Genomic DNA, 15,568 nt, shown 5'->3' on the forward strand with positions numbered 1-15,568 from the left:
TCATTAAGTGGGGTGCGCTGTCCGTGCAGTGAGCACAAACCGGGCCGCGTGGTTCCAGCGGCAGGACTTTGTGCCCGGGAAGGGTGGCGGTACGTTTTTCTGATGCTGTTGTGTCCGGTTCCGTGTCTAATATCAATCCCTGCCGTGAGCTCCGGCTTCGTTAAAGCCCTTGGGACAAAAATGACGCGTAGGAGAGACGCGCACCCCGCCCCCGCCGCTCCCCCGCGCCGCCAGGGGGCGCTGGCGCGGGCGGCCGCCGGCGCGGGGCGGGAGGGGCCGTGCTTTCCCCGCGGGGGGCGGGGGTGGCGCCGTGACCCGGCAGCGCAAGCGGAGGCCATGGCTGCCTGCTGAGGTGCGGAGCGGGGCCGGGGCCGGGCGGGGTGCGGTGCGCTCCTCTCTTCCCTCAGCGCGGCGGGCAGCTCCCTCGCCCCTCAGGGAGCGGCGGGACGGGCGGGCGGCGGCGCGGCTCCTCTCGGCCCCTCTCCGCCGGCAGGCCCCGGCTGGTATTTAAACCTCAGAGCGAAGCGCTTCCCGGGCCGCAGGCGGAGGTCTGGCGCGGAGGGGCGGGCCCGGGCACCGGGAGCCGCGAAGCCCCGAGGGGAGCGCGCTCCTCCCCTGCCGCGAGGAGCTGCGAAAGCTGTCACTGTCTCTCGGGGTTTCGTAGTTGTTTTTTTTTCTGGAAGCGGTTTTGTAGTAAACCTGTTGTTTTACGCTCTCTGCAGGCTGAGGACTGCCTTTCGCTCGTGAGCTGCGTGCCGTGGTCTCCAGTAAACCCAAACCGTGTCGTTAAGCCCTGTGGCACCTCGTGTCTCGTCAGCTGAAGATGAGGACTGTTTTAATGGTCGCGGAGAAGCCTTCTCTGGCTCAGTCCATCGCCAAGATCCTCTCTAGGGGTAGGAAAGAAAGCATGTCCGTTCCGTCCTTCCACTTCTGGTGGCAGACTCAAAGTGCTCAGCAGTGCACAGCCCAACCGAGGGGAGACGTCTTAGTTGCACAGAGGCAAACTGCCTGAGGCCAAGGTTACCAGATTTTGCTGTAGATGAAGTAAGGTTGAGAAACACCCTGGTCAGTTACTTGGTTGTCTTGGGGCAGCTGCCACCCGGGAATGGTGGCTTAGGACAGGTTGCAGTTCATAAGATAACTGGGTGGTACTTCACATGCTGTTTATTTTTATGTGCTGATGCCTCTTCAGTGCAAGAATAAAGGAATCTGGTTTTGATGTTTCATGTAGCTGGAGCGTGTGTAAGTGCAAATGGTTTCTAGGCAGTGCTGATCAGATAGCAAGTTGCAGTTTTGAGATTTTTGAAGCTATAGTAAATATTTTATAACTCGTGGAAAACAGAATGAGTTGATTATAACTGTAGTAGTCTAGAAAACTAGCTGTGTTTTCATAAGGATTTCTTGGTGGGAGGGAAAGGATGGGGAAGGTAATGAATAGTTTCAATTGAAAATGAAATATGCTTTTAAAAAAGGTCTAAAGTGGTAGTTAACTGAGATAAAAACTTGTTCAATTAATAGAATTTTGTGATCAGGAAGACCCTAGCTCTAAGATCTAAGAAAAGAGGGATGTCATTTCACACCAAATAGCTTATTTCAATAGTTTTGTTTTTTTTTTATCCTGTTGACATTTATCATCTTATTTTCACAGGAAACATGTCCTCTCGCAAGGGACTGAATGGTGCATGCTCTGTGCATGAGTACACTGGATCGTTCGTAGGACAGAGTGCCCATTTCAAGATGACATCTGTGTGTGGTCATGTCATGACTTTGGATTTCATAGGTATTTATTCATAAAGTGTTTTAACTGATATGGGTTGTAAAAACCATGAAGGACTTCTAATAGGAAAATACTCATTGTGGAAATAATTCAGGAAGAATGTTAGAACTAGGGAGGAGGATGAAAAGATCGCTTGTGGTCAGCAGTTTTTGATTTCTCTTTCTAGTTCTCTGGCTGACTTCTTGCACGACCTTGGGCATATGCCACTTATGTTTTCTGTGCCTTAATTATGTCCCTGGAAAATGAGGGGAGATGAGGCTCAACTTGCTAGCCTGTAAAAGTGTTTCGGTGCTTTGGATGAAAGGTGATTAAGGAATGCAGTGTCCAAAGGGATATTCTCTAAAGCATCGTAGCGTATTACGGAAAAATAGAGCAAAATAAGGATAACGTGGAAGGAATCCTGTCACTAACTTGCTTTGAAGTGTGGGACTAGTCACGTGACTACTTTATTTCGTCTAATGATAATGACTTCACAAGTTTTATGAGGACTAAATTTTGAGTTATTTACACAGTGCCTTGAACTTTAAGGTAATTGTTTAATGTAATGTAGAGTTTAATTGCCAAGCAATATTACTAATGGTTACTTCAGAACAATGGAAATGAACAAATGTGTTGATATATGAGAAGGTGACACAGGATGCTCTGTGGTATAATAGGACTGAGACATAACTGGCCATGAATAATGAACAGTAGAACAGAGTGCAATGTGCACATTATGCGTGCACTGTGAAAACAAGGAAAAATAGCTCCTCCCCGTCACCTGATGAATTAATTTTGCAAACAGAAGGTGTTTTAACAGCTCATGTTAAGATTTCTGAAAGGTGTGTGGTATTTTTTCCTTCGTATGTTTCAAAATGATAGCTGCAATTTACATAATGCTAAAGGGTTCCTTGATATGCACTAAAGAAAGATGTGTTAGAGTAGAAAGGTTTCCGAGACAAATCTTGAAAGCCAAATGTTTTCCAAAGTAATGTTGTTTGCTGTTGGTTGTTTTTTTTTAATGTATATTTAGAGCTCTACTTAATATACTTCTGCTTTTCAGGAAAATATAACAGCTGGGACAAAGTGGATCCAGCAGAACTTTTTAGCAAAGCTCCCACAGAAAAGAAAGAAGCTAACCCCAAACTGACCATGGTGAAGTTTTTACAGGTATTCTTTCTTACAAGATTTATTTGAGATATAACTCTTTTTTTCCCCTTGGTGTTCTTTTTCTTTGTTTCATCTGGAGCATACTCCATCTCAAAGATTCATTGTTCCTATTCTTCCTCTGTTGGAGGAAGCAATGAGACCTATATTTATCCTGTCAAGAAAAATAAGTGAAATTATTCTGTGGTTCTAGAAAGCAATAAAAATTATTAATAGATTTGAAACGGTAGTGTATGGGTAGTAAGCCATTTTGATATGGCTTAGCCTTGCTTTAAAAAAAAATATTACAGGTTAGCTAGCTTTATTTAAGAACCAGAAGTACAATCCTCTCTCAGCTCTTAAGAGTGGGTCAGTTGTCTTCACTCTAGTATAAGAAATTGAGTCTGTCTTCACTATAGACAGTTTGCTGTTGGAGGGTAATGCCAGAGCATTCCATGTCCTTCAAAACGTTTCTAACGTATGTTCCTCTACTAAGGCAGACAGGTCATCTGAACGCACTGTTTCTCATGCTGCAGGTTGTTGCATGTTTGATTTAGTAGGTCTATTCACCTGCTTCCCAAAAGTAGGCAGTGTTTGGCAATACACTGTACAAAGTACTAGAGTTCTGGGGTCGAAGAGAAATGAGTACGTTCCTAAATAAGGATTTCCTTCCCTGCGGGAAGCAGCTTTTTGTCAAGGTTAGATCTATTTTATTAATTTTACTGGTTCTTACACTGTCTGAAATCCTTGCCTTGATGAATTTACTTTTGCCGTTGCCTTGTGAATTTTTTGACTGTCCATATCTTGCTTCTCAAGATTGGAGCATTTGGATGCATGTTTTGCTTCTAACAGCAAGTACAAGGCGTAGCTTGTAAGTGCCTCCTTTAAAATAAATCTGTGGTGGTTATTGATCACTCCCCACATGCGCCCCTCTGAGAGGAAAGCGGTAGTTTGGTTGCTTTTACAAAATAATATTCTGAAAGGCAAGTATATGTGGTGTAAAACTGATTTCTGTCAGATAAATTTAGACTTTGTCCTATCTTTATGAGCTAGGAAAGTATTTCTTGTTTCGTTTTTTTTTTTTAAATGATGTGGAAATTAAGGCATAGAAAGGGGAAGGGACTGTGCCCAAGGCTGCAGACACAGACTGTGGCAGTTTCAGGAGACTTTCACTGCTGTAGAGCTTTGCCAATTTTTTTCAGATGCAGAAAAGCATCTTGTAGGCAGACTTCTGGTCCCGGGAAGCAGAACTTGCTCCTCTCTTCAATCGCTGTTTAAGTTCCTGCAGACTTTCTGTCACTTCTGCTATATTCTTCCAATCGTTTTTGCACCAAATAAATTATCTCTAGTACTTTAAAATAGAATCAAAAAGTATACGGTTAGTGAGGAGGTACGTCTTTTTTTGAGTTGCTGAAGAACTGTGCTATTTTTTCCTCACAGGTGGAGGGAAGAGGCTGTGATTGTATTGTCTTGTGGTTGGATTGTGATAAGGAAGGAGAAAACATCTGTTTTGAAGTAAGATTTCCATTTTTAAGACGTGTAATACCATAATAGTTGTCTGTGACATACAATACTATCAACGTATGTTTTATGGATATACAGTAAAATTCAGGCTAAGTTGAAGGAAGTTTCAAAGGCATGGAGGGCCTTGGTGGAAAAACTCATGTGCTTTTGAACTCTTAACATGTCAGTTATTAACTAAGTATAAATCAATTTCATAGCTGTTGCTCATCTGAGATAACCAATAAGGTCTCTTAAATGTTTCAACATTACAGTGCTTTGAGAATTGGTCTGTATTTCACAGCTGGAGTTGTTATTTTGCTGTCCTTGTAAAACTTGATCTCTATTACCTTGTGTTCATTAAGCAATTAGACTCTTGAGCATAGAGGACGCTTTTAAGTGTAGGCTTACCTCAGGAGTGTGGGCTCTGCACTTAAAAGGTACAGAACTAAAACTTTGGTGTGCAAAGATTTTTTTTTTTAACATCCTTTTCCCAGAAGTCTACATGAAGAGTATTTACGTTTTAACAAGTAATTGTTTTAAGCGCTTTAAATACCACTGAGTCATAACTGGGCCCTGGCAATGCGTAGAATGAACTTAGATAGAAACTAATGCGTATTCACCAAAAGATGCTGCAGCTGCACTGGTGAATTTCTTTCCACTTAGCTAAGAATAGTGCTTCACTTCCAGTAGTTGCTGTTTAATGAATAAATCCTTCCCTTTTGCTAATTCTTAATACACTTCTGAGTGGATAGACAAATACTGCTCTTGCTCATCAGTTAGTGTATTGGCATGACATCTTAGTGAATTAAGAAAGTAGTTACATATCAACAAATATCTTGTGGAGAGTGGTTTGTTTTTTTCTTTAGAGAGAAAAAACAACTTAAGCTGTTACCTTTCAATTACTCTTAAAATATGCTTCTGATCTTCACTAGGTTCTTGATGCTGTTCTTCCTGTTATGAACAAACCTCGTGGCACAGAAAGGACGATCTATAGAGCTAAATTCAGTTCTATTACTGACACAGACATCTGCAATGCCATGAATCACTTGGGAGAACCGAATCGCAATGAAGCTCTTTCAGTGGATGCCCGCCAGGAGCTGGATCTTAGAATTGGCTGTGCGTTTACAAGGTGACAGCATAGATTACAGACAGTTTTATGAAAGGTTCAGGTATACTGCTCTGTCCACCAAGTACGCCTCAGAACTCTAGTGGCTAATTCTGCTCAGCACCAAATTGAACAATTTTATGCACAGACAAATAAAAAGACATAAAAAATTATGTTATGGCTTTAACTGACCTAGGTAAAGTACTGTCAGCAGCTATGGCATGTTCTTATTTTATTATGTTCTCACACATTTCTTTGGGAATAAACAGGATTCTGTGAGGCAAAGTAATTACGACTTAATTCGCTTTAAGAGACAATATTTCTCGGAGTGCTTTTTTCCTAATGCCTAAATGATTTAATAGATTACTCATATTTGTGTGTGTAAGTTAATGAAAATTTTTGCTTTTCGTGGGAATGAGGATATTAATGTACTTGTTCCTGGCTTTTCTTTTTTTTTCCTCTCTTAGGTTTCAGACTAAATATTTTCAGGGGAAATATGGGAATTTAGACAGCTCCCTCATCTCCTTTGGGCCGTGTCAGACCCCAACACTTGGATTCTGTGTTGAAAGGCATGACAAAATCCAGTCATTTAAGCCTGAGACTTACTGGGTGCTGCAGGCTAAAGTAAGTTTTACAATACTTGTTTGTATATGAGGAACATATAAGTGCATTTCATTGGTAAAAATACATTTTCATTTTGTTCATTCATGAATTTGTAGCTGCTGACAAGAATTCACAATGCCTACAGTTTACTCATGTGTTCTCATTCAGTTCACATGTGTGTCACCACACTCTCTAGAACAGATTCCAGGATGTCAGTTTTGTATTAAAGTGGTTATTGTCTGCTGCTTATAAGAATTCTTCAGTGGTAACCATCTAAGCTTAGACTCAGCCAAAAAGACTACTTAAAATGGTTTGCTTTTGTTCCCTGGGGTCCTTGGACTGGCTGTGTTGTTAATTTGAACCCAGGAATTAATTAGGCTGCCAACAAACATTGGCATTGCTGAGTATTGGAATTTTAAAGCAAATAAAATGCTCATTGTGTTAATTGGCAGTTGAGTCCTCTGAATACTTTGGCAGCTTATGGCAGTTTTATAGCCTTGCTGCTGTCCAAGCTCTGAGAGCAAACCAACATGGTTTTACTGCTTATGATCACAAGGATTTTTTAAACAAATAAGGGGTAGATGGTAAAAAGTTGCCATTTTTAGACTTAAAAAAAAAAGAAGAAATCTGGTGTCTATTGTCATCTGTTTTCTGATGCATCTCGTGTGTCATGCTAGACATATTTGGTGCCTAGTTTCAGAGAGTTTTGTGCTCTCATATTGGTTGCTTCATATTTATTTTTGTACATGAGACTTAAATCATGACCTAGTTACAGTTTAATACAAATGATTAATTTTGCTAAATCAAAATGGTAAACTTTGAGTTTTTGCCCATTTCAGCCTTTATTGTTCCCAGCGCTAAAAATAAGAATAGTATTTCAGTTAACTGCAGTTAACAATTCCAGTCATTCCCCTGACCCCAGAACTCAAAAATACTTCATCTTTCTCCAAAGCCCCAGTGAAAGAGAGTACAGCTGCATGTTTGAAGTGCTTGTATCCTAATACAGGTATTATTAGGATTTGCTTGCTGGATTATTGTTGAGAATGTGCATTCTCACACTTCTAGTAACAGAGTTGGTGGGAATTTTTTTTTGTCCATTAGGTGAACCCTGAAAAAGAAAGTTCTCTCACTTTGGATTGGGATAGAGTGAGGGTGTTTGATCGTGAGATTGCTCAAATGTTCCTGAATATAACAAAGATGGCAAAAGAAGCAAAGGTAGGAATACTGTACCAAGTGTCAGTAGAGCAATGTTTCATATAAAGGAAATACCATTTAATATTTCATTTGCTGCATATTGTCTTTCATTAAAGAAGGATGTAGAATATCTGTATCTTGTTTTTTACTCCTTTCAACTTGGTGTAAATGAGAATAAAAGACGAGATTTTTTTAATTGTGGTTCATATTATGCTAGTGTGGTCATGTCAGCAGAATCTGCATCTTAATATTGACTTTGCAAATGATCATCACTCAGGACAGGAAGTCTTCATTACTAAACCTGCTAAGAAATACTGTTCAGATCTCTCCAAGCAGACCTCTTACTTCCCATGAGACGTTGTATAAATCAGAATTTAATTACTTATATGGCAATATTCCTGCAGTTAAATTTTTAATTGTGTATGGTGCAGTCTTTATAGCCAATTAACTTCTAATTCTACTCTGTTCAATACTTGTTTGACAGTATGTTTGGATTTAAGTGCTTATAGCCATCAAGGTTCAAACACTGCATGAAGCTTTTAAAAATCTGGATCCTTATAGTTAGGACCATTACTTGGAATAAGCACCAAATCCTTGTAGCACCGAAACTACATGCTGCTGAGGCAAATGGGAAGTAAAGATATCAATGCGCTACCTTGCTGCACTCCCAGTTATAGGCCTGATCTAGTCTGCAGCACAAAGGGACCTTAGGACTATAGCTTTAGAATTTGGTGAAATTATCTCCAGTCAGATTTCCTACAGTAGAAATATATCGGTGGTCACTGTTTTAAGAAAACAAAACAGGTATGACAAGAGTAGGTAATGTTAGGTATGCCACGTGTTTATAGGCATGATGGAAATGATACATTTATCAGTTACCAAACTTCAAAACTTTTACTGGGAAAATGCTATTTTCTAGGTAGAATCTGTGAGTAAAAAAGAGAAGGTGAAGCAGAGACCACTGGCTCTGAACACGGTAGAAATGCTACGAGTGGCCAGTGCTGCTTTAGGTATGTGTAAAAGTTCAGATTTTCACACTGTTTTAAAGCAAAATATTTTGGCTTCTCAGATTAAATAATCAAGGACATACCAAATATAGGTTGATACTCTCCTCTCCCTATAATACATCGTTTTGGGGAAGGATCGAGTTTAGAAAGCTTGTCAAAAGTGAAATGTTGGGTAAGATCGAGGTGACAAAAGTCTTATGGAAAGGACAAACTATGATTTATTCAAACACTTTGATAAGATATACTTTCAGATGCAGCAAGCAAATCATTATCTCAGTGATGTGTAGATGATTTTTTTGTTTTCTCCTATCCCATCTTAGGAATGGGTCCACAACATGCCATGCAAATAGCAGAGCGTCTTTATACTCAGGGTTATATTAGCTACCCTCGAACAGAAACTACCCATTATCCAGAAAATTTTGACTTGAAAGGATGTTTGAGACAACAAGCCAATAATCCTTACTGGGCAGAAACTGTGAGTACATGAAGTAATACCTGTACTGTTTGACAGATCATTCTCTAGTCTGTGTTTTAGAACGTATCTTACTTGGTATATTACGATGTATAGGTCTTAAGAAAAAAAAATATCTGTAATTGCTTTTATTTATAGATGATGTATTGTTATGGATTTGATCTGAAAAGTTTCTTAACCTGCTAAGAGAGACCTGTTATCCACTTCAGCCAGCCTGTTTTCTCTTTCTTCCTTCACCCAGGTAAAAACATTGTTATCAGAAGGCATTAATCGTCCAAGGAAAGGCCACGATGCAGGAGACCATCCTCCCATCACTCCAATGAGAGCTGCAACAGAAGCAGAATTAGGTATAGGCGAATTCAGTCGCGTTGGAACGCTATGTGAGGAAATGAGTTCCTTGAGGTATAGGAGCCAGTTTGAAAATCCCTGAGTTTCAACAGAAAATATAATTATTTGAATGGCAGGAAGTGAAGAGAAAGCAGACTTTATCCTAACTTAAACTTCTGGTGACAGTGAAGTTCAGAGCTGGTCTGCTATTCAGTAATGGATCCTAGGGACCATAGTACTGCTAAGAAAAAGGAATAGCCAACTTAACAACTTAATACCTACATTCTCTAGAAGGAATTTGCACCAGAATAGTAGCTTCCAAGTATTGAAATTTTACTGTATTTTTGTGCTTGAAAGTCAAACTTCAGCTACATTTTAATTTAGTCTCTATGGTTTGTGGGTTTTGTATTGAAATGTAACATTTGACTTCCTGTACACTGTGATCCCTCAAAAAATGATTTTCAGTTTATAAGCAAGTGCAGTGATTGTAGTATATTGTTTATTAGGAATAGCTGAGATTGTTGTAGGAAACTGATAACTTCTGATTTTCATGAACTGGTGAAATAATCTCCAATAGAAAAACAAATGCTTTAAAATTTTGAGTAATTGTTTAGGATAGTGAAAGGCCATGTAAGATTTTTTTTCTTTATATACACAGCAAGATGAAATACACGAAGCACGGGACTAAGAATTAGAAGCTGTTCATAGCAGTGTAACCTTTCGACTATTCCATTTCCTATCTGTAGATTGTGAATAAGGAAACTTTGCTTTGAAATTTAACCTGTATTAGTGTTAATAAGTAGTATTTTGGAATGATCTCTTGCAGGACTTCAAGCTGCCCAGTGTAACAGTTGCCACTAGAATCCCATTTTAGGATTTAGCTTAGGGTGTAGTCTCCAGTGGCACTAAGCAGTAGAGCATTTTATTTTTGTTCATAATGTCTTAAAAAAAGAAAAGTCTTTTCTACTTCATCCTCTCATTCAAATGCATTGCAAAATTGGGAGATGAGCTGGCTAAATCGGCAGTTTCTCCAAGAGCATCTGCATGCAGCTCATGTCTGTATGTCATGATGATTCTATAGGCAGGAAATTCTAAAGGTGAAACTGGACGGACCTTTGAATGCTATTTTCTTTTAGGTACCAGTTTTTCCGGTGATACCTGTGGAAATCTGGTACCTTTTTAGTGCACATCTTTTGTAGAACTGCAGGACTTGAGTTTTGTGGGTAAGATGTTGTTTATCCTCAGGTGGAGATGGATGGCGGCTCTATGAGTATATAACTAGGCATTTCATTGCCACTGTCAGCGCTGATTGCAAGTACCTACAAACCACCATTTCTTTCAGTATTGGCCCTGAACGTTTTACCTGTATCGGAAAAGTGGTAACTTCACCAGGTAAGACTGACCAGGGAGTAACTATTTAGCTACAGATTATTTTTTTTCCCCCCATTAATGCATTGAATGGATATAAAAGTGAAGTTTTGGGGACAAGTACAATTTTGAAGACATTTTTTGAGCTATCAAGACCAAAGACCAAATCTTTGTCTTCCTTTCCATACTTCAATTACAATAGAAAAAGACCTGTTTTTCATGTAGTAGTCTTAAAGATTTAATGGCACATTTGCTAGTGTGAAGACCAGTCTTTTTACAGACAGCAAATGCCTTTTGAGGGATAAATTACACAAAAGCAAATTTTTTCCTCGGGCCTCTGTAAAAAGAATGTAGCACCACCACTGAGATTTTTATGGTAAGCTGTGCCAGTAGTCGTTATTACATTAATATGACTTACTATTTGCATTTCCTTTTTAAGAAACTCTTCCCATCCATTCTGGCACTGTGCTTTCATTCAAGGAAAGCATTTACTTTTTTTCATATCAACCTGACTCAACGCACAAAATAGATCTGATGCAGTGTAGTGAGGGATACTGTCTTGTGATACTGTATTTCCTCAGCATTCCTAGTGTCAGATATTTTCTGCATGGTGTGGCAGACAGCCTCTTAACTTTGATCTGTATAATGCAGCCCATGTTAAAATTAGAAACGTATACCTTGACCTTTTGAAGGCTGTGCAGATAAACTCTCATTATTTTTGTTTGTTTGTTTCTTTACCTCCAGGGTTCACAGAAATTATGCCGTGGCACAGCATCCCATTAGAAGAGAGCCTTCCCCACTGTGAGAAAGGAGATATTTTTCCAATTGGTGAAATAAAATTGCTGGAAAAGCAAACCAGTCCTCCTGATTACCTGACAGAAGCGGAACTTATCACTCTGATGGAAAAGCATGGCATTGGTAGGAACTTGCTTAACTTACATTATCCTGTAATACGTCCACCAAGAGTGCAGAGTCTGAATCACTCCTCTGAGCTATCTCTGTTGGTAATGACCTTTCAGTATTCATTTGAATAGGTTCAGTAATGATCTCTTTTTTTTTTCTTTTTTTTCCGCCCCCTCCCCCCCCCCCCGCAAACCATAATGCCTGTAGCCCCTCTTAGCAGATGGTAGATTGTCTCTTCCCTTACATTCCTTTCCCTTTCTGATCCTTATGCCTAGTTTCTGGCCAAAGCAGTATCCTTTCATAACGCATCCTTGTCACTTCTCTGTCAGAGCTGATGTGTGGAAGAATGCACCTCCCCGTTCTTAGGAATGATTTCCTTTACAGCTTGCTTCAGCTTTGCTGGTTCCAATAGTCCTTATGTGTCTTACTATACAATTTACCACAATACTACTGTTCTCTTTTAATCTGACTTGGTTCCTTCAATGCATTTTCATAAATAGGTCCAGTCAAAACATAGTATCTTACTGCACTGTATTTTTCCAGAATAAATGATTTTGAGAATAGGTGTCTTCCCAATAGTAATTCCTTGGAAGAGAGGAAGAGATTAAGGTTAAAACATGTGTTTCAGACTTCTCAGAACTGCAAAGGAACATGAGAGTTACTAGAGAGAGAAATTATCCACTGAAAGTTGAGTAACGGTGAAAAGATATCTGAATTGTAAGCTGTCTCAGGAGCACTATAATTTGACATAAAACCAGAGAGGTCAGAAATGAGCAATTTGATGAAAACTTTGTTTTGTTCAGGATTGGATATATTGTTTTCCTTTGTGTGGCAGGAACGGATGCAAGTATTCCAGTTCACATTAACAACATTTGCCAGCGAAACTATGTCACAGTGGAGAGTGGTCGGAGACTAAAGCCTACAAACCTCGGCATTGTTCTGGTTCATGGCTATTACAAAATAGGTCAGTTAAATGCACTTTCTTTTGCAGCCTCTTAACCTTCTTTTCCCTTCAATATGTCAAGGGCTGTTGTCAATGTATAAGTAGCATTTCTGTCTGAAATGTTGCATCTAGGAAAGTATTACTAATTCCAAAGACTATAAAAACTTGTTTATTTTAATGTCAGTTTATGTATGGACAGTTTCCTGCCCCCATTTTTTGATCTTTCATTGCTTCTGCTCTGTTACTGCTGTCTCTGGTTTTCTGTTAGATGCAGAACTGGTTCTTCCTACGATCCGCAGTGCTGTGGAGAAGCAACTCAACTTAATAGCTCTGGGTAAAGCGAATTATCATCAGGTCCTGGAGCACACCCTTGACATTTTCAAAAGGAAATTTCACTACTTTGTGGATTCTATTGCAGGTAAAAATTTTTACATGTGGAGTTCCCTACAATTACTTAATTGTTGCAAAGATGCTAGTAGAAAATACTTATGTATTAGGTTCCTTTCAAAGGTTTAGGCTTACTGAAAAGTTGTGTTCCAGGACTGGAAGTTTCTGGTCAAATGGACTGAATCATGGCTCCAAAACTCTACTTCAGATGTATTTTGTGACTCTGTAGGGGGGAGTTTTCAAAAACTTAAGACTAGCTGAAGTACTTACTCTTGTGTATTTGTGCATGCTCACTGCAAAACGCTGTGTATTTAAAAAATCTTCCTAAACAAGGAAGAGCATTGTGAATAAAATATTTTCATTCCCGACACTTCTTCAAAGGTCTGGTAGATGATTTTGTGCAAGATTTCCTCTTAAGAACTAGAATTCTAACATAAATGTGATTATCTCTTTCGCAGGTATGGATGAGCTGATGGAAGTGTCTTTTTCACCCTTAGCTGCCACCGGTAAACCTCTTTCCCGCTGTGGCAAATGCCATCGTTTCATGAAGTATATTCAGGTAAGTTCACCTCATGCTTGAAATTGAAATTTCACTCGCTAAGGGATATTGAGTAGAAACCCCCTTTCCAGTATTGAATTTGGATTCAAATGTGGTTGTCAAGACTGCATTTCTAAAACAAAAAGCCTGATGAAGTTTTTCCGTGGGGAATGAACAAGAGAGCAGTCACAGGTGGATTTCCTGCAAGTTTTGAACTCTATTGCCACTACAGTTGTTGAGGAGATTTGTATTCTATTTCCAGGCCAAACCAAGTCGTCTGCACTGCTCTCACTGTGATGACACCTACAGTCTCCCACAGAATGGTACCATTAAACTCTACAAAGAGTTGCGTTGCCCCCTAGATGACTTTGAGCTGGTGCTGTGGTCATCTGGATCCAGAGGAAAGAGCTACCCACTCTGTCCATACTGTTACAACCATCCTCCCTTCAGAGACATGAAAAAAGGTAGGAATTCTTTAAACATGCAGGGATCAGCCTCACTTGAAATAAATTAGGTGCAGTCTGTACAGCGTGTTTTTTAGTAGCTTTTAATCAATATTGCTTAGTATAAAGTGCTGTTCAAATTAGATTACAGATAACTAATAAATTTTGGTCAGCAAGTTTGATGTGAATTTTAGGTAACTCATTTCTGAATACTTTTTTCTTCATAAAAGAAGTAAGAAATTAAAGTTACATGCATGCACAGTAGGTGACCTTGCTAACACTCACTATGCAGTGAAAGACGCTGAGATTCTGACACATTGCAAATTGGAGTATGCTTGATGTAGGTAGGACTATAGATTAAGACCACGTCTTGAGAGTGTTTTGATACTGAGACAGATGGTGTGGCAAAAGCTGTTGAAGGATATAAGAAGGGATAAAAGTTGCAGTTAGTTTGGTAACTGTGAGACCAAAACTTACATAAAGTAGTGTTTTGAAGCTCTGAGTATCAGGAGCTTTTTGGCATCTTTTTATTACCATCTTTTAATTAAAAATGTCTTGTACTAACAGTGTATAGTGCAAGTATAAAATCGCAGTTCGTTAGGAGCCATACATTTAGTGATTAAAAGTAATTATGTTTTCAATTAATGTGTCCAAACTGCTTGTACAGCTGCAGTATCTGGCAATTCTGAAAGCCATTATAGAAAAATTTTTGAGCAAGGGAATTATTCTGAACCTGTGAAAAGGCAAGTTGCCATTTGGGGAGTGGTTCCATTCTTCAGTGATTTAGAAAACCTATAATATACTAAGGTGTCTTTGACTTCTGTGTCTCACTTCCTCCACGCTGGGTAGTGTGGGTGGTGATATAAAGGGTTCCTCGTGGTATGGTTTTACTCTTCTTCCACCAGGAATGGGCTGTAATGAATGCACTCACCCCACGTGCCAGCATTCTCTTAGCATGCTTGGAATTGGGCAGTGTGTTGAATGTGAGAATGGGGTTCTGGTGCTAGACTCGACGTCAGGTCCCAAGTGGAAGATGGCATGCAACAAGTGCAATGTGATCGTGCACTTCTTTGAGAATGCCCACAAAGTCCGAGTGTCGCCGGAGACCTGCGACTTGTGTGATGCAGCCCTTGTGGACGTAGATTTTAACAAAGCCAAATCTCCTCTACCTGGTGATGAGACCCAGCATTCAGGCTGCGTGTTCTGTGATCCTGTGTTTCAAGATCTGGTGGAGCTGAAACATGCAGCCATGAGGCACCCCATGCACCGTGGGGGACAAGGAAAAAGGCAAGGTCGAGGAAGAGGTAAAGGCCGGCGGCCTGGAGGAAGACTCAATCCAAAGAAACCCAAGGACAAAATGGCAGCTCTGGCTGCTTACTTTGTATAATGGCCACACAACAGAAAAATAAACTTCTTATAAAAATTTGTTTCCCTTTAAATTAATTTTTAAGTATTTTTGATCTTCACTGCTTTCCTGTTCATAGAAAAGTTAAACACCTTAGATTGTTGTACGCCTTTATTTAATCACAAAACAAATTCTTCTGGATGATCGTTAGTAACTGATTAAGCCTTTAAGCTTTTGATTGGAATTCATTGGTACAAGTAGACCTCACAAACAATAGGAAGACTCAAGAAGTCTGCCTAGACTGTTACCTGTAGCTGATCGAAAGGAAATGAAATTTCCCTCTTCTGTCATTTTTGGAGCCTTTGTCAGCAATACAGGTGCCAGGAATACACGAGCTGATTAAGATCAGTGTTAGGCTGCTGTAGTCTTTAGGTGTGGAATGAGACTTGTTTCATCTGACTTTGAATCTTCAAAAGTAATAAATGATTAGTAGCTGTCAGATTTTTTACATCTGCAATAGCAAGAGCA

At 39.7% G+C, this 15,568-nt stretch overlaps 1 protein-coding gene across 2 annotated transcripts; it reads left to right on the forward strand.

The window, feature by feature from the left end:
- The first annotated feature begins 300 nt into the window (after nt 1–300).
- Nucleotides 301–15,087, forward strand: TOP3B (DNA topoisomerase III beta). Of its 2 annotated transcripts, XM_068412595.1 has the most exons (18): nt 301–352; nt 723–893; nt 1,649–1,780; nt 2,820–2,926; nt 4,343–4,417; nt 5,338–5,534; nt 5,978–6,134; nt 7,215–7,328; nt 8,227–8,317; nt 8,635–8,789; nt 9,028–9,133; nt 10,359–10,505; nt 11,226–11,399; nt 12,220–12,348; nt 12,596–12,745; nt 13,173–13,273; nt 13,515–13,716; nt 14,601–15,087. In XM_068412595.1, the coding sequence occupies exons 2-18, from the start codon at nt 824–826 to the stop codon at nt 15,080–15,082; spliced, it is 2,589 nt and encodes an 862-aa protein (XP_068268696.1). In that variant the 5' UTR covers nt 301–352; nt 723–823; the 3' UTR covers nt 15,083–15,087. The 2 variants fall into 2 exon arrangements, with proteins under 2 accessions (XP_068268696.1, XP_068268699.1); XM_068412598.1 differs by lacking the exons at nt 301–352; nt 723–893 and adding an exon at nt 964–1,044.
- Nucleotides 15,088–15,568: the final 481 nt, after the last annotated feature.

The sequence above is a fragment of the Nyctibius grandis genome, chromosome 14 (genome assembly GCF_013368605.1).
Source record: "Nyctibius grandis isolate bNycGra1 chromosome 14, bNycGra1.pri, whole genome shotgun sequence".
In the NCBI taxonomy this organism is placed as follows: Eukaryota; Metazoa; Chordata; class Aves; order Nyctibiiformes; family Nyctibiidae; genus Nyctibius; species Nyctibius grandis.